The sequence below is a fragment of the Oxyura jamaicensis genome, chromosome 2 (genome assembly GCF_011077185.1).
Source record: "Oxyura jamaicensis isolate SHBP4307 breed ruddy duck chromosome 2, BPBGC_Ojam_1.0, whole genome shotgun sequence".
Lineage (NCBI taxonomy): Eukaryota > Metazoa > Chordata > Aves > Anseriformes > Anatidae > Oxyura > Oxyura jamaicensis.
In genome coordinates, this window is record NC_048894.1 from 120,469,975 (window position 1) to 120,497,605 (window position 27,631).

Consider the following 27,631-nt stretch of genomic DNA (forward strand, 5'->3'; position numbering starts at 1 on the left):
TATTTTTTTATAGGCTAATTTCAAATACTTTTTGTTTCCATACAAGTGATATCTCCAATTGAATTGACCTTTTTTTCTTTTTTTTTAAGTAACTGAGAGCTTGCACAACAAATGTGCTTATGCAAGATGGAAAGCATAATTGTTGAAGGCTTACTGACACTATGGTATGACACCTCCATCTGCTTTCAGATATTCAGACTATACCAATCCTTTTTGGAAAGTCACTTATCGTTAATGTATTTGTGAACACCTTGGGTCTAGTAGAACCAAGTAAAGTTCTCTTAATGCACTAAATGAATATTCATTTCATCTTAGTGAGACTGAAAATCGCCAGGGTTGAGTGCCTTTCTCCCCTCTTCCCACCCAGCCTGTCTTGTTAATGGTCTACTTTGACATTTTCTACTCACTTTGGTAGTTAGAGCATGGGGGGGATTTGTCCATTTGGACATTATTGCAGTTTGTGTAATTAGGGCCATCATCTGAACCTCAGTGCCAGTTGCTAAGTTATTGTTCACATCAGTGATAGCAATTTAGGAAACCAGGGTAATCTGATCTACCTTCTAGCTTAGCGTTCCCAAACCTTTGTCTCTAATGTGCTTAAATATATGTAGTTATTGAAATACTATATTGGTGTTTTATTTTCTCACTTTTTCTTTCTGACTCTTCTTGTCAGTTCTTCTGCAGCTTTTCCACAATAACAGAGAAAGATCTTGCTTAGAATAACGCCTTTTGTCTGCAATGAAACTTGAGTTCTAGTGAGGATAGTTACTTAAAGGTTTCAAATATATTTATAAACTGAAATAATTCATGAGGGTACTTCTAATAATGGAGGGCTGAAGCGTTCTGTTTCTGTTGGTGTGTTGGGAACTGCTTTGGATGTCTAAATTGCATGCATTCAACAGCATCAGAAACGAAAGGCATATGTACAGACAATCTGCATTTGTACATATGTACAGTTGCACCCTTGGGTATCTTTATTCCCCTTGAAATTTCAGTTCTTATTAGGTTGCTGGTGGTTGTTCTGAAGCAACATGTAACTTGGCTGAATTCTCCACATAAACTCTGACATTTTTAAATGTTGTTATGAATCCATCTTCATAAGGGTCTTTTAGTTCTGTCTCTTCTGCAGGAGGATCTTGCTATGGAACATTTTTGCTGGAAGGCAGCAGGGTGGTTTTCTTGTTTTTATACTACCTTTGTGCCTATTCCTTGTACTAATGCTAGCAAGTGACTTGAAAATTCCTCTTATTTCAGAGTGAGACACATGACTGCAAGACATTATTGCATTTATATCAACAAGTTGCCATGTGACTAAAAGGCTATTAACTTATTTATAACTTTCAAAACTATACTTGAGCATGTATTGCACTTCTCTCTTTCTGGAACATTTTGTTCCAGGGATCAACTTCTTGTAGTAGTTTCCAACTGGCAGTTGTCATAAGTAGTCTGCGCTTGTGTGAACTGCTTGTTTCTTAGATGTCTTACCATTTCCTGTACAGCTTAGGAAACCATAAACTAGTTGAAATGAGTAATAATTCCCAAAGTGAAAGAGACGTTCTGTCACTGGGTTTGAACACACCACACAAAAGAGCCCCTTTTAAAAGAAAAGATAACTGGAGCTACTACCTATATGGTACATGATAGTTTTTTCATTTTTCATGCAGACATGTACTTTAAGGTTTCCTCCTAACAAAAGCTATTTGTCTTCTGATACATTAAAGATATGCTGGGATGTACTCAAAAAAAAATTTGTTCTTAAAGAAACTTTTGAAATACTTCACCATTGGGAATGGAGAATTCAGTAAAATTGATGACCTGTTTCCAGGGAGGCATGCTGTTGAGATATTTCATTATCTTCACACTTTGTTCTACTGCATCATATGTCTTTTTAATGTTTTCTCAGAATCACAGAATCATCTAGGTTGGAAGAGACCTCCAAGATCACCTAGTCTAACCTCTGACCTAACACTAACAAATCTTCCACTAAACCATATCCCTAAGCTCTACACCTAAACGTCTTTTAAAGACCTCCAGGGATGGTGACTCCACCACTTCCCTGGGCAGCCCATTCCAATGCCTAACAACTCTTTCAGTAAAGAAGTTCTTCCTAATATCCAACCTAAACCTCCCCTGGCGTGACTTTAGCCCATTCCTCCTCATCCTGTCACCAGGCATGTGGGAGAATAGACCAACCGCCACCTCGCTACAGCCTCCTTTCAGGTCCCTGTAGAGTGCAATAAGGTCACCCCTGAGCCTCCTCTTCTCCAGGCTGAACAACCCCAGCTCCATCAGCCACTCCTCGTAAGACTTGTTCTCCAGACCCCTCACCAGTTTCATTGCCCTTCTCTGGACTCTCAAGCACCTCAATGTTCTTGTAGTGAGGGACCCAAAACTGAACAGTACTTGAGGTGTGGCCTCACCAGAGAGGAGTACAGGGGGACAGTCACTTCCCTGGACCTGCTGGCTACACTGTTTCTCCATTTATAGATTCAAAAATGTGCAATTCAGGATCTTTTAAGGAATGCTTTTTAGGTAGCAAAGACGTGTCTGTACATTTTGCAACTGAACCCTACCTGACTACCCTGCACCCTTGGAAATGCTATTGAAATTTTCTATAGGAAAAGTAACACTTGGAGTCTTTTCTCTAATGTGCTACAGATATGTCAACTGCAACATGGTTACATGGCTTAAAACTTAATGAAAGCTTTAGCACAGGCCCTGAATCTCTGTGTAGCTTATGGCCTAAGGGGACGAATAATGTTTCATGTTCTGCTTACATCGTTATTTTGGAGTCATATTTTGATCTATACACAGCGGTATATTTTGAGAAGAGCACAGAATGTATATCCACACAGTTCATGCAGGGATTAAGATTTTTAGTACTATTTTGAAGACTTGTAACTCAAACTATGATTATTAAAGTCTCTTTCAGAAAGTTTGTATTCATTAGCCTATATGCTGTGAATTCTAAAAGCTTATAGTCCAGAAGACAACCAGAGAGTGTTTTTTTAATGCTTAAAGCATGACTTGTTTATCAGAGGCCCACCTTTTCTCATTTTTAGTCAACTACTCATGTCAGAACTAGCACCTGCCCCAGAAGAGAAAGGAGGCATGGTCAGGCCTCTTCAGTATGCCTGAACATAGGTCCCTGTAGGCTGCGCCATCTGAGCTGAGGTATCTATACGTCAAATAGCCTCTGTCTTCTAGTTGTTACCAAAAAGAACTTCCATCTTCCCACTTCCTCTGAAACTAGGTGTAACCTGACATGGCCTCAGACCAAAGGCTTGTGTTATCTCCATTAGATGTAATATGGCCTTGAGAAATAGCTTGTTTAGCATTTATTTAGTGTGTACTGTCACTACTACTTTTCCCCTACAGTTCCCCTGCCCCCAGTCACTCCCTCATTCAAGTCTCTGGCATATGTTGCTGAATTTATTTCTGACACAGCTATTAAATTATTTAATTAGCGTAGCCAGCAGGTCGAAAGAGGTGATTCCTCCCTGCAGCACTAAAGAGGTCCCACCTGGAGTGCTCTGTCCTGTTCTGGGCCCCCAGTACAGGAGAGACCTGGGCATAGAAAAAAGAGAGTCCAGTGAAGGGCCTGGAGCACCTCTCCTGTGAGGAGAGGCTGAGAGCTGGGACTGCTCAGTCTCAAGGAGAGAAGATAAGAGAAGGTGCCAGGGGATCTCACCGATGTCTCTAGATACCTGAAGGAAGGTGCAAAGAGGATGGAGCCAGTGGTGCCCGGTGCCAATTTGTGCCCATGGCCTCTTGTCCTGGAACACAGGAGTCTCCATTTAAACAGCAGGAGATGCTTTTAAAAACAAACAAACAGTGTGGGTGACTGAGTGCTGGCACAGGCTGTCAGAGGGGTTGTGGAGTCTTGTCCTTGGAGATCTTGAGGCCATCTGGACATGGCTGTGGGCAACTTGCTCTAAGTGTCCCTGCTTGAGAATCAGGGGCAGAGCAGATTGCTACCAGAGGTCCCTTCCCACTTCAACCATTATGTGGGGAAAAAGAAGGGGAAATCTGGAATTTCACTATGGAAGTGAAAAAAATGCTGTATTTTAGGAGAGCACGGAGATGATGCTGAACATGCTGTTAATTCCACTTCACAGTATATAGGGCTTTTCTCTAATATCAAACCTGGTTTTAGTTTTATACTGAGCTTCCTCACTGCTAGTTGTATCAATTGCTCCTTGAGCAAGTAGCTAAATTTTATTTGGTCCCTGTTTGCAAGACTGATGAAGTACAATTGTAACATACTTGTATTGAAAAATATTTATTAAAGTAATAATAATTACTATGCTTTGAAGTAATAGTCTGCACTTAGAATCACGGAATCGTAGAATGGCTCGGGTTGCAAGGGACCTCAGAGATCACCCAGTTCCAACCTGTCTGCCATGGGCAGGGATGCCACCCGCTGGATCAGGTTGGCCAAGGCCCCAGCCTGGCCTGCAAAACACTTCCGTGTTTCGTATTTGCCTGCCTTGAAATTAGGGGAGTACTAGGAAGAAGAGCAAGCTGTCAGGTGAAAAGTTCTTCGAGTAATAATGACATTAAAAAGAAAAAAGTGGAGAATCTCTTCTACAAGCCTAACCCCGCTAGTCTGACCTTATAGCGTGTTCATTTAAATTGATATGTAACTTACTTTTTCAAAAATGGTTTTTTTCATTATTTTATATATAACATATATAATGTCATAGAGTTTCTCTACTGAAACTGTTTTCTTCTGCTTAGAATGAAAGGGGCTTTGGTTTCTGTTGTCTTCATATATTAAACACAAATTCATTCTTGCTAAATGGAAAATTGTATCTTCTTTGGGGAAGACAGGGTAACATTTTCCAACTTTTTCTCAGTCTTTCCTTCAGGAAGCAATGATACTTAGGAAACTTCATCATAGGCAAGTAAGAAACATTAAATAATGTTGAAGTATTTTCAGGTTATAGATACCAAACTTTGGTAAGGAAGTGATTCTTGTAAGAACTCAATTCTTACATTCTTCTAAGAACTGGTAGAACCTCTGGCAATTGTGGTTGACTTGAAATTGTTTACTCTGGAGAATAAACAATTTAATGTGACACAGTGTAATTTAGGAAGGTGAAATAGGCAATCTTAATGTGGTGGGTTATGTCCAAATAACACATGATTTTTGGCACTATATAGAATACCTTGGTGATAGGAACTTATTTTCCCCCTAACTAGACAATAAATGTCTTACGCACCTACCATGCACTTGACCTAGTCATCATGTCAAGACAAAAAGGTAGACCTTCTTGGAGCTTCTGGCTAGGAAATCCAGTATTGAGCTAAACCCTAGGGGTTTTGTATGGTTTTGTTTGGTTATTCCGTGGTGTGCTCTAGTGGACTGTCTGTATTTTGTTGCTTTAGTTTATATAAAAACGGTCTGGGACTTCTGGCCAAGTGCATGTGCAAGTGTATTCTAACCGTCTTAGTCACTTCATTGAGAAAAGTTACAAATGACAGAAAATACATTCAATAGTTTCAGTACAAAGTGCTTTCTTAAACTGGAGTAACTGATCATTTTGGAAGATTAGGATGATTTCTAAAGACTGAGCACGTAGAAATGTGTTGTGCTAGTGTTACTGTTCAGTAGCAGAATCTAGATCAAGTCTTCCTTGAATTCAAGAGGACCTTATACTAAGAAAAGTACAGTGACTATGGGCAGAGAAAGTTCTCTGTACACTGATTCTGTAGGTCTGGCTGAAACATAGCTTGTATTTGATAAATATTCTTGGTTTTCATGGTTTTAAATCAGACTAATTTCCTATAGTTGTGCAGATAACTATCTTACTGCATACACTTTTTTCAATATTATTGTTTCTTAATCATGTTCTGTGCTGTCTTTGAATTCAGCTAAAGCTTCTGTTAACACTAAAGAGAACATTTATTCTAACAACCTTCATGTGCTAGGTAGCACTTCTGAAAAACAAGAGCATGAGGAACTCAAGGTCTATAGCTGTTAATTTTTTTTTTCAGGGCTGTGCTTTTTTTTATATGGGAAGAAAGGGTTATACCTCTGCCCTTTAAGTGCTCTTTATCCATGTAAACTGTGTTGTAACTGCTCTCCCAAAAAAGTGATTTTATAAATGCAAAAGTTTTGTTTTAATTGTTGGATATTAGTGAGGGATCTCTTTTCTGAATAAAGAGGGCTCAAAACAGCTATGGGATGTTTGAAGGTGATTAAAGTGGAAGTTGATGAGCATGTTCTTTTAAGTGCTGAGATTTTTATGGAATATTTTCCTGTAAGAACTATCTAATTTATCTAATATCTGAAGTTTTTCACCAGTGAATATGAAGATGACTCTTGCATCCTGTAGCTGTTTGACACATGTTATTTATCAAGTACAGGGGAAATTGATTAACTGTGGAGCAGAATTGTGTAAAATTGAATTCAGAACAGTTTTCTGTTTTTTCATAATAAAATGATTACTGAAAGAATTCCATCTGAAGACTGTTGAAAGCTGGCTGCAGTTTATGATATAACGGATAAAATCTGCATCCTTGGCCTTCCAACAACCTTTACACCAGCAGATGGTGGGCGTAAAGATGTCATTCATCATTTATTTACAATGGGCTTTATTTATTCTAGTGTCAACAGCTGCCCCAGGGAGCGGGTTATTGAATTCAAATGTGAAGCTCTGGGTTATTTGCTTCCTTTCAAATTTGTCTTCAGAGCTTAGTTGCTAGGAGTCCATTCTGTGCTCTAATAATGATTCATGTATTGTGAAGCCATTCAGTAAATTGGGTTGTCAGGGATTGCCAAAAAAGGTTTAGAGGTCTTGTTCCGATTTTTTTTTTTTTAACAGCACTGTGCTGTACTTGGTATCTTCTCACTATGTGCCTTCTTTTGCCAGTGTTAGAGACTTTGTCCCCAGTTGTCCCCTCTCTGATTTTCCCTCCATACACCACCTTGCCCTCTCAAAAGTAGTAAATTTTTAGCAATGGAACATAAATTTGAGATATGAAATAATGAAACTTTCTCTCCCCTACAGGCAGGACAGGAGTCCTTCCGTTCCATTACAAGGTCATACTACAGAGGGGCAGCAGGGGCTTTACTAGTGTATGACATTACAAGGTGAGAATGTGGAGGAAGTTATAACTGGTTTAAAATTACATCTTTTCTGTATATTACAGCACAATCCTACAGTGTAAAAATTGTTTACTTTAGCATTTTTATAAATAGGTGCAATCTAATGTTTTACTGTGTTGATTACATGCTCAAAATCAAGATACAGCCAATGTTTAGTATATAGATGCTTCAGATTTTCTCAGTATAATGGATGAGAAAAAGTATGTAAACTCTTTGGAAGAATGAGTCAAAATATTTTTGTAAACTCCTTGACCATGAACCTCTGGATTACCTTTATTGAGAAAGACCTTAAAGTATTTCATAATTTTTTTCTTGTGTTTTTATTACCTTGAACTATATTTTTTTCTTTCATTGTAGCAAACTTTTTACTAAAGTACCATTCTGGAGAGGGAAAAATACATATATATATAAAAAACATCAGTCTGATTACATAAAAATACCTGGAAACCTCTACTTACAAAATTAGGAGAACACACTTCTCATAGTGTGACTTCTATAGCAGGTGTTCAGAAGTGACTAAGGTTTTCCTGCTGCCTTGAATAAAGTGTCTATATAACTTGTATCTGCAAAACTATGGGGTGATTTTTAACTAGAGAACAATTGGTCTGTACAGATATTCATGCTCCAAGATACTATTAGAGTGTGTGGTTCCCCTTGTGAATCTTGGATCTCATTGTTGAATTAAGCAAAAACTTTAAATGGAGCCTTCCTAGGCATTTTTCCTTCTGTTCCATGTTTATTTTTTTAAAATATCAGAGAGCAATGTGTTCTTTCATTTGCCGGAAGCCAACTAGAATCTTTGATTCATAAGTAGGTGTTTTTATGCTTGTGAAATCTCAAATACACAAGTATGTGATTTAATATTTAGTGTACATACTCTATAAGATCTGTAATTTTATCTTCTTATACTTTAATGGACTTTAAAGTCTTTTAGACTGCTGAATTCATTATTGAATTTACAAATTCACAGAAAATGTCGATCTTTTTTTTTTTCTTTGCCAGCAGTAGAGCAAATATTACTGTATGAACTCATGACTACTTGTGTTGTTACTTGAATTGGTTTGAGCATGTTACAGACTTCTAATGCTCCATTCAGAGGACTAATATATATATATGTGGAATGGCAGGTTTTTTTTGCTGTAAGAATCCTCTTTACTCTTTGTAGGAAATATTTTCAGGTAGAGTCCTATTTTTATTAGAGTCAAATTTTAGGCAGGGTCCATTAAAGCTCCTTGTTTTACTAAATTTTTGTTTGCTTGTTTGTACTCTCAGAAAGGTAATATTAGCTTTTATCCCTGAAGCCTGTGTAGTATCATTGCGTAGGTTGAGAAGCTAGCTAAGGGAAGGTAAAAGAATTTCTTGAAATGCTGCTTTTAATTTTCATTCTCTTCCATACTCAGGAGGGACACTTTCAACCACTTGACAACTTGGTTAGAAGATGCTCGTCAACATTCCAATTCCAACATGGTTATAATGCTTATTGGAAATAAAAGGTAAAATTCATCCAGTCATAATTTTGTAGATAGTAGAGATTTAAAACTTGTTTTTCTCATTACCTTTTTTCTCTCTAAATGGTGATTCCATAAGTAAGCACCTAGGTCTGTCCCTTATAAAGGGACTATAGCTCCTAATTTAGGTGTTCTAAAGAAGTTCGCATTTTTGGTTAAGAATGACAGCAGAGAAAATGTCATTAAACAAAGCGAAGCCCGTACTACTTCAGAAACATTAATCAAGTGTAAAAAGTGCATACCTCAACAATTACATGAGATGTTTCAGAACTTCCAGCCTCCTTTATATTCTGTCTGTTTCAGCTAGGAGTGTGGTCAGAGAATGGTTTTTAACCATTTCCTTGTGAGTTCAGACAGCTTTTAGACACTAAGTAATACAAATCCAAAAGGTTTGGAAGTTTGTTAGCAAATTTGGAAATGATTATCTACTTGGCCTTTTCATCAGCTAGAGTGTCAGAAGTTCTAAAATGGTTCTGTACTGATGCTGAGACTTTGATCTATATTGAAAATCTTAATTTAAAAAAAAAAACACATTACAAGTAAACCTAATGTATTCTCTAATTTTTCTGGTTCTTGATCCACTAAACTGTAGCATCATGTCTAGATTTTTACTGGATGTAAAAATCTCAGAACTTAACCCATTACTTGTGAGCCTTTACCTAAATGACCTTGTCTGCCTATGAAATTCTTGAAGGTAAAGATGCTAGTTGAAGTAATAGTTTGCTTGTCCCTTGAATTTTAATGAACAGCTGGATCACTTTTAGATGCTACTGAGAAAAAGCCTTGTAGTAAATACAGTCTAGTTTGGCCTGTTCACTTCTTGTTTTATTCTTTTTCTTTCCTCTTCTTTTCATTTATTTTCCCTACATTTGCCATCTACCTCCCTCCAAAAAATCACATTAAGCAATAAATGATTATGAAGCTTACCCATATTTTTATATATAATATGGAAAATGACTAGAAGAGTTCTTCTTACTAGAGGAATGTGATAAGCAGTCTTCCAAATTGTTATAAAAGGTAATCTAATTTATTAAATGAAGACTTGGTAAGCCCATGAAAGCAACGAGCAACATTTTTATGCTTATGTGAGTACATAAGTGGCACAGAGAAATAACATGCACTGTCTTTTGCAGAAAACAAGTTTGTATACTTAGTTAAGACATCTGTAATTATTCCTGATTATTCTTAGCTGTTAAAGCAAAGTAAATTTTGATGCCTTGCAGACTCTATACCATGTGGTTGTATGTTATCTAATATGCTATTTGCAGCGAGCTCAGTAATTATCCCAGTTACAACTAGGGTTTATTCACAGAATAAATTTACTTAGATTATGTATTTTAAGTTGAAGATTATGGTGCCACGGGAAGCAAAAGTTCTTTAAGAAGCTTTTAAAGGGTATTATTTTCAAGCCTCAAAGAGGAGAATGGGAAGGAAACTCCTTTGTTTGCACAGCGTTATACTGAAAGCATGTTACTGGAGCTCTTACAGTAGAGTGTACTGCTCTAGAGACTTACAGAAAGAAGAACACATATACTAGCATAATATTTTTTAAAGAATAAATTTTAAGAGTCCCAAAAGTGCACTTACAATACATTTAATTGTACTACTAACTTAATTCTAGATTTGAAGGGTATTGAGAAATTAAGCTGAAATATAATAGCTGCTTTTTGAAAACATTACGTATACTGGAATTAAAACATGACAAATACTATACTTGATCTCCTTTCCAGAACAAAGCATAGCTATATTGATCTAGTAAGACCAAATGCTTCGAATTATTGGAATGGGATGTATGGAGAGAGGAAGACAACTGTGGTTAGTAGAAGCAGTTAAAGCTCTTATATGGATATGTTTAGATACCAGTAGTGAGTTCTGAGTGAGTTATCATTGCAGTTTTCAATGCAGCTGCACTATTTCAAATAAAAAAAGATGTTTATTTCTATTTTATCATGGAGATAACACTGTAGTGAATCAAGCTTTAGATAAGATATTTTGGAGTGTAGCATGGTAGTAGCAATGAAGACATTGTTCAAGTTCAAAAATACAATGTCAAACAGCTACCTCAGGGACATGAGAACGAACACCTTGTTTAGGTTATCTTAAGCCTGAGACGCTGGAAATGCTTACATATAATTAACATCAACTTATTTTTTCTTTGAGAAGACATTTTTTGTATCCTTGTCTTCAAATGCTCCATGTTCAAATGATGTGCTGAACTATCTTGACTTTATAACTTACCTGAGCTAGCATGTAGTTGTAAAAATAACAAAAACCAACTTTGCTGCAAAATTGATGCCACAGTGAGTATGATTTATGTTTCGTGTATGTGTAGTTACAAGAGTGGCAGCCCAGTATTAAATATCTTACTAGCACTCTGACTATAAATTAAACCTCTATATTTGCATGCTGTTTAATTTGAAATTGTATATGTGAAGGTGTGCATTTACATGCGTGATTTTATATAAGTTGTCTTTAAATCACATGAAAAATGCAGCGTTATATTGTTCAGGATGTAATATACTTAGAAAGAAGGACAGAAAGTGTGTATCACTATTTTTTTTAGAACTAAGGAAGTTCTAAGAAGTTGGAGTTAAATATTTATGTGTCCCTATGACTTAGAAGTGGGTTTGTCTTTCATTGTCCAGTCCAAGAAGGTTTTCTATGTTCTTTTTTTTTTCTTTTTTTTTGTAATATTTAACTTTCTTACAGACTGGAAAGCAGGAAACAAGAAAATGTCACTTTAAGTCACTTTAAGTTCAGCTGCTGTTAAAGGGCTAGGTCAAGCATGGAGTTTCAAAACCTTAATGCTAGGTTGTCAGGAGGGGGTAGCTAATGTAGTTGAAAATAACGTTTTTGTTCATAGATAACATGATACTAGAAAAATGGTATTTACCTAAAGTGACAGTGTCTAAAGTTAGCATTTGAGGAATAGCTAGATAAGTATATACCTATCCTGTTGAAAAGCATTTCATGAACGCTTTAAGATCTGTGTCAGCCAGAACTGGTAACTCAGGTGTGATGTCTGTGGCTACTCCATATGTTGTAAGTGCAAAGCTTAAAGTAATTCTACTTTATGTAAAGGTTTGAATAGATCTTTGTATGTACATAAGTTGTAATGGGGACAGTTGGCTTATAAGTACATCTCTGAAGAATATTTACCTGGACAGGTTAAACCACAGGAATAACTTTTTTTTTTCCATCTTAGTGATTTAGAATCTAGACGAGAAGTCAAGAAAGAGGAAGGTGAAGCATTTGCACGAGAACATGGACTTATCTTTATGGAGACGTCTGCCAAAACTGCTTCCAACGTAGAGGAGGTAACTTTGCTTAACATTGGTACTTTAGTAAAAACAGTTGTTTTGAAATGCATTCTGTAGTTTGTACAGATATTATTCCTCTAGATTTTGGCTTTTTCCACTTGAATCAGCTACTCTTTAATTTGTAGTATGAGGAAGATAATGTCTAAATTGTATCTGATTGCACAGCACCAAAGATATTTTTGAGATTCCATTAACTAATATACTTAAAAATGCATAATCAGTGAAATGGGTACACCTGTCTGTTTTGTAATCTGAAAACTGAAACTGGAATAGATTTGCTAGTGCAAAGCAAGAAAAGCTATCAGTGTCTTTGACAAATGTCAATCTAACCAGGTCTTAAAGACCTCTTATATTTCACGTGTTCTTCAGAGCAAGCTATTGCAATGCTTTGGTATCCCTACTGTAAACAGTTTTCATCTTTCGCCTTCACTACCTAGCAGGAATCTTCTTTGTTGCAATTCACACACACAATTTCTGTCCTCCAGAGAGTTTCCAAAGAGGTCATTATCTTGTTACTGTAGTCTGTTATGTGTTTGAATGTTATGTTTTTCAGTCTTTGCTATTTTAGAGCAAAGAACTTAATTCCATTTGCATATAGTTCATATTTCTGGGTATATGTGAGTTCTTAGATATGTCACCTTGATCTACTACATGCCTATCTTGAAGGATGGTTATGGTGGGTTGATCTGAGTCAGCAATTCAGCACCTACCCAGTTGCTCACTCACTCCACTTATCCAGTGGAATGGGGTAGAGAATCAGAAGAGTCAAAGAGACTCATAGATCAACATAAAGACAGCCTAGTAAGTGAAGGGAAGGAGGGGGAGAGTGATGGAAAGGCAGTCACTCCCAACTTCCCATAAACAGATCGATTCCCAGACAGTCTCTGAGCAACAACTGTTTAGAAAGACTACATCTTGTTTTTTATTGTTGAGCATTATCATCGTATAATATGAAATATCCCTTTGGCCAAGTCAGGTCATCCATCTGGCTGTGTCTCCTGCAACTTCTTGCCTACCCCAAGCTTAATTGCTGAGGTAGCAGAAGCAGGAAAAAAAAAAAAAAAAAAAAGAAAACCTTGACATTGTGCATGCAATCTTTAGAAGCAGCTAAAACATTGTGTTACCGATGCGGTTTTAATCAAAAATCCAAAATACAGCACCATATAAAGAAAATTAACTTCATCCCAGCCAGACCCAGTACAGTGGTGGACAAAGAGCTCCAGATGATACGTTAGTGCTGTATAAAGCAGAAAGATTGCTTCATTTCAATTTCACTGAATTGCACTGAAACTCTTCACTCAGAGGGTGGAGAGGCACTGGTATAGGCTGCCCAGAGAAGCTGTGGATGCCCCATCCCTGGAGGTGTTCAAGGACAGGTTGGATGGGGCTCTGGGTAACCAGGTCTGATGGGAGGTGTCCCTGCCCATGGCAGGAGAGCTGGAACTGGGGGATCTTTAAGGTTCCTTCCAAACCAAACCATTCTATGACTTGTCTTTCAGACCTGTACTCAGTTCCTGCATCCCAGCTTATTAGCCTTTTTAAGCAGCATGCCATAGTTCAGCTTCTCGGACTACATAATCTGTTCTTAACCTTTCCAAAAAAAGTCCTAAATTGTAAGATGGTGGGCAACCAATTAGATCGTGCTTTGGTAGTAAAGCTCTCTACTTTTGTAATTTTGAGAAGTTACAGTAAGAATAGCATACAGCCTTCAGTTACTTCGTTCTGTTTTGTTACTGTGTGGTTCTAACATTGTCATCTATTTCTGTGACAAAAAGTGGATTTCTAGTGGGTGACTTGTCTGGTACCTAATGCACCTACGACTATCAGAAGGAACATGAGCAGAGAGTTTGTTCTTAAATAAGTTCAAATAGAATCTTCTCTTCCTGATTCTATGAGTGAGTGATTGTACTAACTTTCTTAACAGATGGAAGAGCTTGAGGATTTAATTCTTTGTAGTGACAGTCAAATGCATTCCTTAAATGGCATTCTCAGTCAATATTAAAAGAGGTAGCATGATCTGTTATAGTTACAGCTGAAAGAGCAAAATCTTAGCCTTTGAGTTAATAAAAATAAGTGAGGAGAAATAGTAGGCACAGGAGATGAAAGTTACCACTTCATGGACAAACAAAGAAACCACTTACATTTTTGTCATTGTGCTGCTTCTGGACTGTTCAGTATCAAAAAATCGGGAGAGAGGCAAGGAAAGGAATTGTGTGAAATGGGCAGCATTAGAAGAAAGAACAAGAGGTATGCAGAGCTGCGGCAGATGTAGAAAGCCTTCAGGGACTTCGGGACTGGAAAGATACGGTAGTTCTGTGACTGGCTCAGGATGTAGAAACTAAACAAAGAACAGCATTTGAGGTAATTCAGTGAAAATTAGATGAAATTTTAAGCAGAAGAAGTCTGTGGTCATGTGTTCACAAATCTTATGTGGTAACAATGCAAAACATTTTTACTGATTTTTTGAGGGGGGAGACTAGTGGCTAAGAAATTAAAGTTTTTGACTAGAAAAAGTGTGTGTTAAATTATGCAAAAATAGATAGGAAATGGATTGGATCTAAAAAGCTGGACTTCTGTTCTTTTTACCCTTCAGTAGGAAATATCCCCCAAAAGGGTGATTTGGAGAAAAGACGCTATTACTATAAGACTCGCGTACATATGGAAATGCATAGAGAGAGCAGGCTAGAGCATTCATAGATAACAGCCAGTGTCTTGTTTCCTTTTTCTGTTCTCAAAAGAGGGATTTTGCCTTGCTGAGACTATACAGTTGACTAATATAAAGCCTTGGCCTACTGCATTGGTCCCAGTGCTGCATTTGCTTTAGTGGCTGCTATATAAAACCAAGTAGTAATGGAAGTGTGAAGTGATGACAAAGAAGCTACACAGTATCCAATAATAAGGCTTTAACTATTCTCTACCCATATGAGGGAAATAGATTGAATTTTGAGGTATCTGTCCTAAGTAAAATTGGGAAGGAGATCCATTTTTTCCTGGCCAGATATGCTTTGTGGCTATAGAGCTGGTGCTCTAACTGGTTTCTGAATCTGAGGCTTGTACTCATGGCAAAAGACGACTGTTAAGGGTTAGAAATAATCATCACAGATTGTTTGTACGTGCCCTTCTCTGAACCACCTTTAAAAACATGTAACAATTCCTGTGATTCTCTGGAGCTTTATCCTCAATATATGGAAGCTGTCGATCTCATTATGAAGATGTATAGCTTGCAAGTGTACAGCTTTCATTCCACTCCTGTGAAGAAACTATAGCAGGTACTTTTTATCCATTTCAGTTATTCTTGAGATGCTGTTTGCTCTACAGGTACTTGTATTCTCAGCCCTTTTGGTATCTAACCATGTTCCACGTTATATGAACATCTACTTTAGTGGGGGCATGCCATTGGATACTGATCAGTTCTGTCCTATTAGGCAGAATGGACAGAAGCTTAGACTGTTTGCCACATGAGGATTTCTGCACATCTAGTTTAAGACCTGGCATGCTTTTCTTAACTGTATTTCTGGTCCAGACTAATACCTGGCCATGCAACAACAGGGCTAATAACGCTGCGGCTCTTCTATGCTGAATACCAAGTTCTTGTCACTGGGGGATTCAGAAGGAGCAGAGTGGCAGTACAGGCTGGTGATGCTACTTGGGTTAACAGATCTTCATCGTGAAGCATAAGCAGACAGCTGTTAAAGTCCTGTGGTCCTAGTCAGTGCCGTTCAGTGTACAGACTATTCGTGTTTCATGAGGCTGTGTTACTGAAACACAGCAGTGCATGGATGTGTCTGCTGTCTTGTACCAGAAGCAGTTAAATGGCCAGAGGAAACTTATCTCTAACAGATTCCTTTTATCATTCTAGTTGAAAATACATTGTTCTTACAGAGTGATGAAGCAAGCCACCAGATAACATGATCAGTTCAACGTTGTTTTTGACCTAACATCATCTTAACATGCCTCATAAACATCTACAATAGAGATTTGTAAGATAATGGTAGTCTTTGGCTGTTTCTTTAAATGAACAAATAGGCTTCTGTCATTAGTGTTATTTTTGCTTCCCTTGTCTAAACTCGATTTCTGCCACTGTGTAGTGCCTTAGTCAGTTCCTAGCTGTAGCAGTGCATTGTCCTGTTCGGTGCTTGGATCTTAAGACAGTTTTTAGAACGTTCATTCTGTTCTTCAGTATGATCTGTTAACCTCCATCTTGGATGACAACGTTTAGCAGCAGAGAATATCCTGTTAGCTGTTCATGTAGTGCGAGGCTGTTAATGGGATGTTTATATCCTGTTTGCACAATAGGTAATTAATAGCTGGGAGCAGGAAGTAGACGTAGGCCCTTCCTTCAGAGCTTCTATGGAGGCGTGTAAGAATTCAGTGTGGCCACGGAGTTAAATCATCACGTGTAATGTGGAATGTGTTGAGGAGAGTTTCTTAATCACTAGGAGGGTAAAAGGACTGGGAGGGGGGGTTATTTGACTGGCTATCATTTGGCTGCTGCCACAAGACAAGTTATACTGCCTCTTCAGCCATATCATGCTTGTAGAAAGAGTTTTTTTTGTTATCAACTTCCCTTTAGCTTCTGTCTAAAGCCACCAAAATAGATAGCCTACTATCAACAACCGTTTTTTTTGCATTTTTCTTCAGTGCTTTCCAAGCTGTGTCAACATCAGTTGCTTTTCCACCTTGTATTAAAACTACACATAGTATTTAAGACTTTTCTCTCATTTGCAAGAGACATTAACAACTCTCATACTTTTCATTGGTGGTTCAACAACAGTATTTGACTGTTAGTTGTAGTCTTATCTGAAATGCGCAATTCAGAGCTTGCTGTGTGGTTTCTGCTTGGGCAATGTTTTAACACGTGCATGGGTAGAATAGGGTCATCTGCGTGAACTGTAAGGTCTTATACAGCACTCGGAAGTTATCTTTGCATCCCTGGAATGTAATTTGTTTGAATCCTCTTACAGGCACTGATTGTAAAGAAGTACAGATGCCTAGCTGTATTTGGAAAGCTGGAGTAACTTTGTGCCTTCCTCTTGTGTTCCATACTGCTAGTTCAATAATGACTAACATGATCAACCTTGAGCAAAAGAGTTTTCTGGATACTGGTCAGACCAGCACCAGGCACCACCGCTGCTCAGAAGATGATCTCACTGAGCTCTACTAGCACGTCCCTGACTGCTGGTGTGGCAGTTGGTTTCCGTAAGCTGTTTCCCATATGGATGGGATTATATAGCCCTATGCCAAGCTTTCGTTTTAGACTACTGTCTTTGTTGTTCCAGGTTGTCCGCACATAAATAGAATGCATTAATGCATTCATTGTTCAGGATGAAATCTGAATGGACTAAGCATTTCAACCCAGCGTTTAAATACCTCTGCTACATACAGCTGGATGGTCAATCGACAGTTTTGTTTCACTTGTAACTTAATTTTCTCTTCAGGCGGTTTCTTTCATACTTCTGTTTAAACAGAAAGTGGAGACTCAAAACCCCTGTAGTTTCAACAGGGCTCAGCCACATTTAATGGAAGGATGAGGGCCTTTGTAATATTGTAAAGGGCAAAAATGAAAATCCCACAGAGATGAGATTCTTACCAGTTCCAAATTAGAACCAATATTTTCTATAATTTGTTTTTTCCCTTCCTTTTACCCTCTTTAAATATGGCTAAGTGCTGGTACGCAAACAGCTGCTTGACCTGGTGATCTATTTAGCAAGGATTTAGTTGATGAAATTTCAAAGTGTTAGTAGCTTTAATAGTAAAGTGACGTAAGATGCAATCTGACTAGAACTTGCAGAACAGTAGGATTACTTGTATGTGAAAGGTGTGTTTTTTAAAAATTTTATTTGGTTTGCCTTAAGTTGTATCAAAAACAGGATTCCTTCAAGTTAATTGAAATCAAAGTTCTGTGACCCTTCAGCTGTGTGAAGCTGGCACTTCAGCCGTTTTCTCCCATGAGAAAATAGAGGTATCAGTTCATCTGTAGGGTAGAGAAGGGGCAGGACACCTGACTTCAGTGAAGATTCACAGCTTTTATCTCCTTGTGGGAAATCCTTGGACAGCGCCCCAACTCTGCTGCAGGGAACAGTGACTCTTCTATGGTTCTTGGGGCTTCTGGGCATCCTGAGGTTTAATCATAATAAAATTCTCAGTCAAGGGTTCCAGGCTTTCAATAACAGCATGAAAAGTATCATATGGCTGTCTGCCTGAGCCATAGATTTTGCTCTGTAAGTAGTTCCTTAGTTATGTGTTTATCTTTTCCTCAGGTGCTCCATCTCTTGTAACTGTTCAGCAGCAGCTGCAGCTCTTCTTGAGAAGCTTCAAGCTAGTAATGTGCTTCTTCCTAATAAGTTTGTCAAAGGCAGCACAAGCCAATTACTTTCAAGTTCTGTTTTGGGCCTGTACACCTTTTCTTTAAATATAAAGCCACAAATGTGTAAGGGCACTTCTTGGGGCGTGGGTTCGTTACATAGCACTTCCCTGCTGCTTGATAACTAACCCCTGGGTTAGTTGTGTCCTGGGCTTCATTCTGAAGGATCATTTACTTGCAAAAAGTATTGTCTTGCTGTGCATGAAACAGCTGCTCAGAGCTTTAGGATCTCACTCCGTAAGTGACCATCCAGCACCACTTACACTCTGGACTATTGAATGCACTACTGAGTAAATCCATTTGTGGTCCGTGTCATTACTGTTTCCAAATGCATATTTTAGTACTAGAGTAATGAATTAATCTTAACTACTGAAGCATAGGAAACTGGGAGGAGGACAAAGCTCTAGGTGTTGGCTGACCACAGAGGTGAAGGTCATGCTCCAGAATTTGAGATATGTTACAGTTAAGTGTTCTTGATTTAAGTGTAGGAAAGCGTTCAGAAATAATGAACTCAAACCAATTTGTGTTTCAAAGCACTAAATTGAATACAGCCACCAGAGGGCAGCATGTTACACGAACTGGAAATGCAGAACATGATACATTTTGATTTTTAAACGAAGATGGACTTGTAAAATCTGAGTTTTGAAAAGTATCAGTGATTCATTTACAAGTTTTTGTTGCACTCAGCTGGGAGCTAACTCATCAAATACTCATCACAGCAATAACTTTAATGTCTGTAAAACATTATTTGCACATTTTGTCACATCTGCCAAATCTAAACGTAATCGTCCTATAGCTTGTGTTTTGGTGCCTTCAGCTTATTGTTACTCCTACATACAACTTGCATATGACAGAGGTAACAAGCTTACTCCCTTACTTCCTGCATTATTTTTTTTACTACTAACAGAATGCATTCTTCCTTGTTTTGTCTCAAGGGCAGTAAACCTACATTGTTTGTTTACTTTGATAAAATAGATGTCAAATAGCTTTTGTTTTACAGTCAGTGGTTTTAGGATTAATTTATCTTAAATGCAACATCTGAGCTTTTCGGTTGTTGTTCTTTTGGGTTTGCTTGTTTGTTTTCTGAGGTGGACATTTTGAGACATCGTGATTTCCATAAAGCAATGTGACCTAGGAAACCCCTTATGTAAATATCTGAAGTGATATTTTACTCAGATATTGTGACTCAAAACCCTCCTTCGTTTGCTTTGCACTAGGTACAGGTGTGACACAACAGGCAGATCGCATCTTACAAGACTCGCTTTCCCTGTTTGCACAGTAATGTCATTTTCCTCAGCAGGGTGTTACCGTTATCAGTGTTGGCAAACCTAGTTATAAGGTGAACACAATAGGAAAATCTTTTATTGAAAGAAATCACTAAATCAATTAACAACTTCTACAGAACTTTTTTTTTTTAAGTGCTGTGGTACAGGTACATTCAGTAGGTGTAAAAGCATCAGTAACTTGCGATTTAGGAAGATTAAAACCATGCTGAAGTGTAGACCTATTCCTAAAGATGCAGTGATGTCTTTAATTTTCCTCAATTGTAGTTTAGAATTTGTGTATTTGGAAGTCTACTCATAAAAGGAAGAGAGGTTTTTGCAGACTTATGTTAATGTAGGAGCTGTGTAGCAGGGGCTTGCCATCTTTCAGGTGACTGCATGTAGAGCCAGGCAGAACCTAGTGCTGCCTGTCTGGAGTTGCTGAGAATAAACTGGGATGGACCTGAGTTGGTGGCGGGTGGAGAGGCTTGAGCGTCTTTGTATTGTGGTTTAATAACAGCAGCGTTACCAGGATCCATAGGGCAACTGCAGCAGGCTTGGTAGGCAGCCAGCCTGGGTCTGTGTGGGCTTACTGGTTGAAGTCTTGTGTTGTGTGGAAGTGGCTAAGCTGCACCTGGATCCAAGTTGGCATGTGAAGTGCTACAGCTGTGTTCCTGCAGTCCCCTGCACGTGGTCTAATAAATGCAAACTGGATTTGAGGGGAAACAGCTCTGTCTCTTTGCATCCGTGGCTCAGTTAATCTGCAAACAGGATAAACTGCCCATAAATAATTGAGAGTTTATAGTAGACTGCATGTTCCAGATAAGAGTTAGAACATGCAGTGTAAAAAGAAATTTTTAGAAGAAGCCAATTACACAGAGTTCACCTTCTTGCCCTTGCTAATTGGGGCACGAGCATACAATGCCAAAATCTGATACGATATTCTTAAAGTGACTAGAGTGCTGTTTTTAGGAAGGTTCTCAGGTGGGTATTTTAGGTCCACTTACACTTTGAGGCGTAAGCTAACTTAAAATACATGGATGCAAGAAACAGATGGAAGTCTTTAGGGATGCAAGTCTCTTTTCATTGCTGAATAGTAGTAATTTTTCAGAATCCGTACTAACTGAAGAAAACAAGGCATAGATTTTTTTAGGTGAGATATTCTTGTGAAACCAGCATTTTCAAATAGGAATTATTTATGTGACCCAGTGTAGCCTGGCACTTTGCCACGCAGAATACCTGTACGTGCTGTTCTAACGCTAATATTTAGTGTACCAGAATCACGGCAGAAATTTGGTAATCAGATTATATCTTCTCTAGACAAGTGAAATGATAGAACCGAGGTGAACTGGAATCTTTTGATTTTTCAGATCAAGAATTTCTCAGGAAATTTACTTAGTGTTAAAATACACCATTTGTACTGAACTCAGCATGCTTTTATGCTTTGTACAGTACATATGTAATAACCCTGTTGAATAGGGGGTGCATTTCATCATTTTTTGTGAGTAGATGCATTCTCATGGTGATCTCTTCTTGAATGTAGCATCCAGAAGATACTTCGTTTGTTTGGAGTTGGTAGTCTGGCAAAATTCTAGGTGGTTGGTCTAAAGTAATTTTTATCGATGTAATTTAATTCTCATGAAATTAATTCCAAGAGCCTAAGTGTACTTAGCCAGCTCTAGTTCTAGAATTGTTAGAAGTGCCAATTGTTAAGTGCTTGTTTACATGAAGTTATCATAACACATTTTTAAGACTTCAAGTTCTGCTTAGTGTCCTACTTAAATGGGAACGAGCAAGCATCCTCACAGATCCCAGCTGTGACTTTCCAAAGTTTTTGGCTTATACCTTTCAGCAGGCCCACATATGAGCCTGTTACAATAATTAGTGTGTTATCAGAAACCAAGATAAGTACAAATGCTTTTTCTTGTATTGAAAACTTCAATTTCTGAGGAATTTGAATCAATTCATAGTTGGCTGAAAGCCAATTTTTCTCCTCAACTCTAACGCATGTTTGAAAAACGAACTCGCTTCCTAAGTGCCTTGTGAATCTGCAATGATTAATTCTTCTCATTATTTTGCTGCAAATTCTCATGACCCTCTGTGATGATTCGATCACCCACTTAGAGTTTATGCATATTCATATCTTTCTGCTCCTGCTGCAGTCGTTCAAGTCTCCTTCACTGGCTGTGGTGTGTGCTTGGTGCAGTAATTGAGCTGCAGTAGATTGATTACTCTGGGGAGCTGTAAGGCCTTTAAAGGTGAAAACATATCAGTCCTGTTAATTAGGAAACAAAGCTCTGGTGGCAAGTTCAGCAGTCAAATGCTTCCAGTGTAGAAATGAGGAAAGGTATGATTTGTTCCTCTCCATGAACCCTGTTTACTTTTTTATATTTGAATTAGATCTGTATTTGCTGTAACGGGCTTGAGCAGAAGATAGCATATCTTGTATGATTGTGTGCTGATGGTATTTTAACATAAAAAGAGGCAGATATTTGATTATTGCTTGTAATTATTAGCTGCTGTTAATCACCTCTTGAATTATACATTGTCTTAGGCATTGTTTGACCTATAAACGAGAGATGAAAAATGGAATCAGTGGTTGTGAACTTTAACCAAAAATATTTATTTATATCATTCACTCTTTCCGACCTAGCATCAAAGAGTCTTTTCTCAGAATTAACACAATAGAATTTGAGAAATCATAATAAAATCTGGAGTATTTCTTTTCTGCCATTAAGATGTCTGCTGCCCCATCATGTGCAAGATTAATTAAAGAGAATACATTCTTAAAATTAGGTGAATATTAAATGATAGCATAAGGTTTCATCCAGCAGACAGCATCCTTACATCATCATTGTAAGTACCCTGTGGTTTTATGTTGCTAAGCACTCTAATCTAGAGTGGCCTATTACAAAGATATTAAGGGTAGGGGAAACCATCTGCCACACAATCTATCCATAAGGGTCAGAAATAAATAATTTAAAAGTAATTTATATATCTTAAAAACCACTTTTTTTCCCCTGTAATTACTGGACAACAGATTGTAGAATATAGTTGTGAAAATGCCTCTTTTTTGTAAATAGCCTGTGAGCCATTGCTACTTCAGGGTAGGTTGTAGGATGCTGTTGTCATACCTGTTCCTCCTGAGGTAGGAAGGTCTTGCTGGAAAAGAAAAATACACTAACTGGAGTCCAATCTCATGTATGTCTTACACCAAACGATATCACATCCACTGGTTTACTGTTGTTTTCCCCTCTGTTTTAGGCATTTATTAACACTGCAAAGGAGATCTACGAGAAAATCCAGGAAGGAGTTTTTGACATTAATAATGAGGTAAGTTGTAGTACTCAAAACGCTTTCTTTTCTCTTTTTTTTAAGTGCCAAACCCACCCTCCCTGGAAGGCTGGACAGTAAAATATTTGTCTGTTACGTTTAGATATAGAACTGTCTGCCATTGTGGTAAAAATGGATTAAAATAAGTGACCCTATCCATCCATGAAGCATCACAAAATAATATAAATCCCCAAAAGAGAAGAAAATCCACTTTCATCCACTTCTCCATATGGTGTCATCTGTTTTCAAAGATAATTTTCCACTATGTAAATGGAAGACCATGTTGATATGCCAGATGCACTCCATGAGCTGTCCAGTGTAGGGGAGGGATTGCTTTGAGAGTTACATAAAAGACTTTTGAAATGTTCCTGGTTTAGGTGGCTGGATTCTGTAGGGAATAAAAGATTAGCCATTTTGTCTATGCACATTACTGAAATTACAGATTATCAGGGCCAGTCTCTTTGGCTTGTTTTTGTGAGGTGTGAGGCATGGATCAGGGAGCACTTTTGTAAAAGAAGACTCTAGAAAGACAGACCCGTTTCTTACATCTCTTACGTTTTAGAAGGATTGTGCTGTTGAAAAACTTGAGCAGCTAGGAGGTAGGTTCATGGCTGTAGAAAAAGCAAATCAACATTCAGTAGTAGTAGATAGAAATATGTTAGGATCATACAAGTTCTCAGTTAATACTTACATTAGAAGTAACAGCCCATAGAACGGTTCAGCTGTGACGGTGTTAAGGGGTCAGTCATCTCTGGTTCACAAGTTTTCTACCCCGCATCCCTAAATATTGCTGCTAAGCTGCTTAGTAAAGCCACATGGAAATGAGTACTGCCGCAGCTCTGGCCAGGACTGTGAGCCTGACACTTCTCCGAAGCGCGATGGTCCTTGCAGAAGTGTTCGAAGAGCAGGGAGGAAACTGGCAGGACTCAGGCTCACCTCTTTCCACGTAATATATCTCAACATAAGAAAATGTTGACTAATAAAAATATTGCTGTTATGACTTTGCAGCGGAAGTAATGAGAAACTTCAGTAGTATGAAGAGTATTTGCATTAGGAAACTTGTAGCTAAATAAGACTTCAGTAGTAATCATTCAGACGCTGATTCTGACTGAAAAACGTGTGTGCATAGATAGTGTCTTGGTAAAACACCTCTTGAGTTCAGTCTGGTGACAAAAGTTAAAATTTTCTTTAGCATATTTTCTAAAGAAACACATGCAGTGCAGTATAAATTGGACAGTAATCAGCGTCTGGAAAAGCAGGCTCATTGTATCTGTCGAGTTTCATATAGTAGCTGACTGCTTTACTGTGCCTTACGGAGCTTTGATTGCAATATGCTGTCAAGAGCCAACAGTCCGTGCTATTTATTTGGCTTTGTGCCAAGTCTGGCTCCTTGATTCCTCAAGAAGTTGCTACCAGCCCAGAGGGGGCAAAACCAATGAGCCATAGGGCATGCTTTTTATTAAAGAGGAGTCAAAGAGCGAAAAGAAACCACATCAGCTGCTGTCAATACTGAGCTAGTGCCAGAAACCCCAAGGCTACTACTGTTGCAGAACAACTGCCAAGCACTATAAATCTGAGATTTACTGTGACGCAAAGTTTCCTTAAGAGCTTAATTTCTGAAGCTACTGTATTACTTTTCTCAAAGTGCTGTATTTTTAGGTAAAATCCACTTGAGGGAGTGAGGGTTAAGATATAAGTGTGATTTTGATGAATGAAAGAGCTACGCTGTGTGTGGGTTCTTGGCAAGTAGCCACGTCTTTCGGGATCATAGAAATTATTGATGACACAGAACACTCGTATGCCCTTAGCCTGTACAGCTGATTCAACACAGAAAGAAATGCTGTCTGGAGAGGAAAAGTTTTATACTAAACTATTAAACTAGTGGAGGCTTTGGTGAGCGGGGGAGGTTTTACATTCCTAGCAAATGCTTAAAGCCTTGTGCCAAGCAGTACTCAACTTCAATTCTCACTCAGTGTTTTCAGGTTAGGAGTTTAAGGTACAGGATTTAACATGCAGGTACCGTTTAACTGAGGAGGAAAGCATCTTTCTTTAATTTATATTTAATTGCCAAGGACGTTTGCTTTTTTTTTTTTAAAAAAAAAAAAAAGGCATGTTAGGAGAACTTATCATATGATTGTCTTTTTTTTAAAAAAAAAAAAAAAAAGCTTTTTGAGTGTATTTAGTTTTCTCCAATAACCATACTGTGTATTGAACTTCATTTCAGGCAAATGGCATAAAAATTGGCCCTCAACACGCTGCTACTAATGCAACACTTGCAGGCAATCAGGGAGGACAACAAGCTGGTGGAGGCTGCTGTTAAGCCTGTTTTTACTTTCTAGCTGCCTGGATGGGGCCTACTAACTTGTTTGTTCACCCTTCCCTCCCTCCCCCTGCCCCGCTCGCCTCCACTGCAATTCAACTGAGACATGAAACTTGTAAGTTGGTTTCCTGTTGCAGAAGAAGACTTTATCCTTCAAATTCTTGTATAACTTTGAATAAATGGTTAATGTTCACTTAAAGACAGATTTTGGAGATTGTATTCATATCTATTTACATTTGATTTCTAGGTCAATTGATGTGATTATTTTTGTTAAATGTTGTCTTGTGCCCTTGACTACGAACTGAATTGTATTAAACACTACAAAGTCATCTGAGTATTTTAATCAGTTTGTGTAGTTAGGTTTCCCAGTTCCTGCGGTTACCTAATGTTTAATATTGTAGAGCTGTCCTCAAGTTTTTTGTCAATTTTCAAGGCTATAAAGAGAAGCAGAAGGACTCTTTTAATTCTGTATTTATCACTTTCTGTATATATAGTTTAATAACCTGCTTGGGTGTACTTGCCAAGCTAGAATTCTTTAATGCATTTGCATAAATTCTATACTACTTAGAGCTTGAAAACTACAGGAGCATTAATAGAAATTGCTTGGACGCTAAATTTTAAGCCTTTTTGACATTGTTAGCATGTTCATCCTCCCCTGTCATTATCCTGAAGTCCAAGAAAAAATGCTTAATGTATATTACTAGAGGCTACATACGTGCTATCTATTTTAATGCCAAATGTTTGCTGTTTGTCCACAATTTCCACAGCACCTCTTCAGAAATGGATTAGCTGTTTGCCTTAACGAGTACTATAGGTGAAAACAGAGTATGAATGAAAAGCAGAGGAGGAGTTGAAAACATGAAAATGGCACATTATAAACGCGTTAATCTTTTCTTAATGTTTTTTCTTGTTTACCACTTGATTTCTAGGTATATTTTTCATGCAAGGACAGTTTTTCAACCTAAATGTACAGTGGTTGTGTAAAGCTTTCTTTTAGTGACAACTTGTAATCCTAAATATATGGTAAGCATCTTGTCTATTGTGAAGAGGGTGTGAAAATAAAATCTGCCAGTTTGGAAATCTTGATGAAAATCAAAACTAGAAATGCTTTGGTACTTTTTATGGTGGGGAGGTGTGGGGGGAAGTTTTGCCTCAAATGAAAGGGTTGCCACAGTACAAAACAAAATCCTGTGTTTAAGTGTTTATTATTAAGTACAGAATGTTATGTCACTTTTCCTACAAATGAGGGAACAACAGAGTTTCCACCTCATCCTGTTTATATAAATTGCAGATAAAAGGGTGACATTAATGCTAGGCCATGCTTCACGTATCTTAAAAAAGGAAAAAAAAAAAGACTGCAGAACTCTTTGTCTTACTGGACCAATACTGACTGCACCACAACACGGGGGGGACGTGGATCCTTGTATCATCCATTCTTATTGTCAAAACTTTAACATCAAAATTAATAAACTTCAGTCTGACAGGTGTAACGTAGCAGTGGTTCTGAGATTAAATAAAGTTTCAAAAATGTGTGGAACTTTTTGTTTGTATATTGGGGGAAGGGACAACTGATCAGGATATCTGTTGGTTGCTGACTTCGCATCTTTCTTGCACATTCAGGAGCGTGATAAGCAATGCAGTATAGTTGCGTTAAACTATTTACATTTTTAAGAGGGCTCTATTTACATATTGTTAACTTTTTATTATGTATTTCCATTTATAAAACACCAACACTGCTTCAACTGAAGTCTGAAACTTGTGTTGCATGATGGTAAAACCGTAGGGCTGAATTGCATTGATGCCGGGAGAAAAAGGGCTTGTATTGACGAGGTGCTCACAAGAAAAAGAACAAATGAGCAAGAGTACTTGCTTGAATTAATTGCTTGAAGGTGTTCTGGAACTGGCACCATCACAGAACTAAACTGCTTGACAAGAGTTTGGAGCAGAGTATGCCCTTCTGTAGCAACCTCAGCTGTGTTACAGTGACAATAAATTGATCTTAAACATAAACATTGCCACAGTTAAGAAAGCAAAGTAGGGGAATTTGTACCCTAATTCTGACAAGAACAAAAGTGCATGTTTTAAGTGATGATGACTCGAGGGTACTATGCTAAATCTTCTGGCACCCACTTGTTTTCTGAAAGCGTGGAAGGCATAGAACTGACCAGGAATCTACTACAATTGGTTTTTTGTGATTTCTTTTGGGGGGGTGTGGGGTATGAGGTAGGGGACAGGGGCAATGTGGTGTGACTTATCGTCACAGGTGGATAATGATTGTGATCCTGCTGGTTGGTCCTGCCTTACGTGCTAGTCTTACACAGTGCGTTATCTCAAGAATCTGGTACTTCCAAAGAGGAACTAGAATAAAACAAGTTTCCTCACACTGGCTGGCGTTCTGTCACGAGCTTTA

General features: G+C 38.0%; 1 protein-coding gene across 1 annotated transcript in view; it reads left to right on the top strand.

Moving 5' to 3' along the window:
• RAB2A (RAB2A, member RAS oncogene family) overlaps window positions 1-26,758 on the top strand; it is a 43,896-nt gene extending 17,138 nt beyond the window's left edge. Inside the window, exons 4-8 of the mRNA XM_035317011.1 lie at window positions 7,017-7,099; window positions 8,515-8,607; window positions 11,828-11,939; window positions 22,833-22,901; window positions 25,126-26,758. Coding sequence (XP_035172902.1) covers window positions 7,017-7,099; window positions 8,515-8,607; window positions 11,828-11,939; window positions 22,833-22,901; window positions 25,126-25,221 — 453 coding nt within the window. The 3' untranslated portion in view covers window positions 25,222-26,758. The remainder of the gene's footprint in view (window positions 1-7,016; window positions 7,100-8,514; window positions 8,608-11,827; window positions 11,940-22,832; window positions 22,902-25,125) is intronic.
• The last annotated feature ends 873 nt before the right edge of the window (window positions 26,759-27,631 follow it).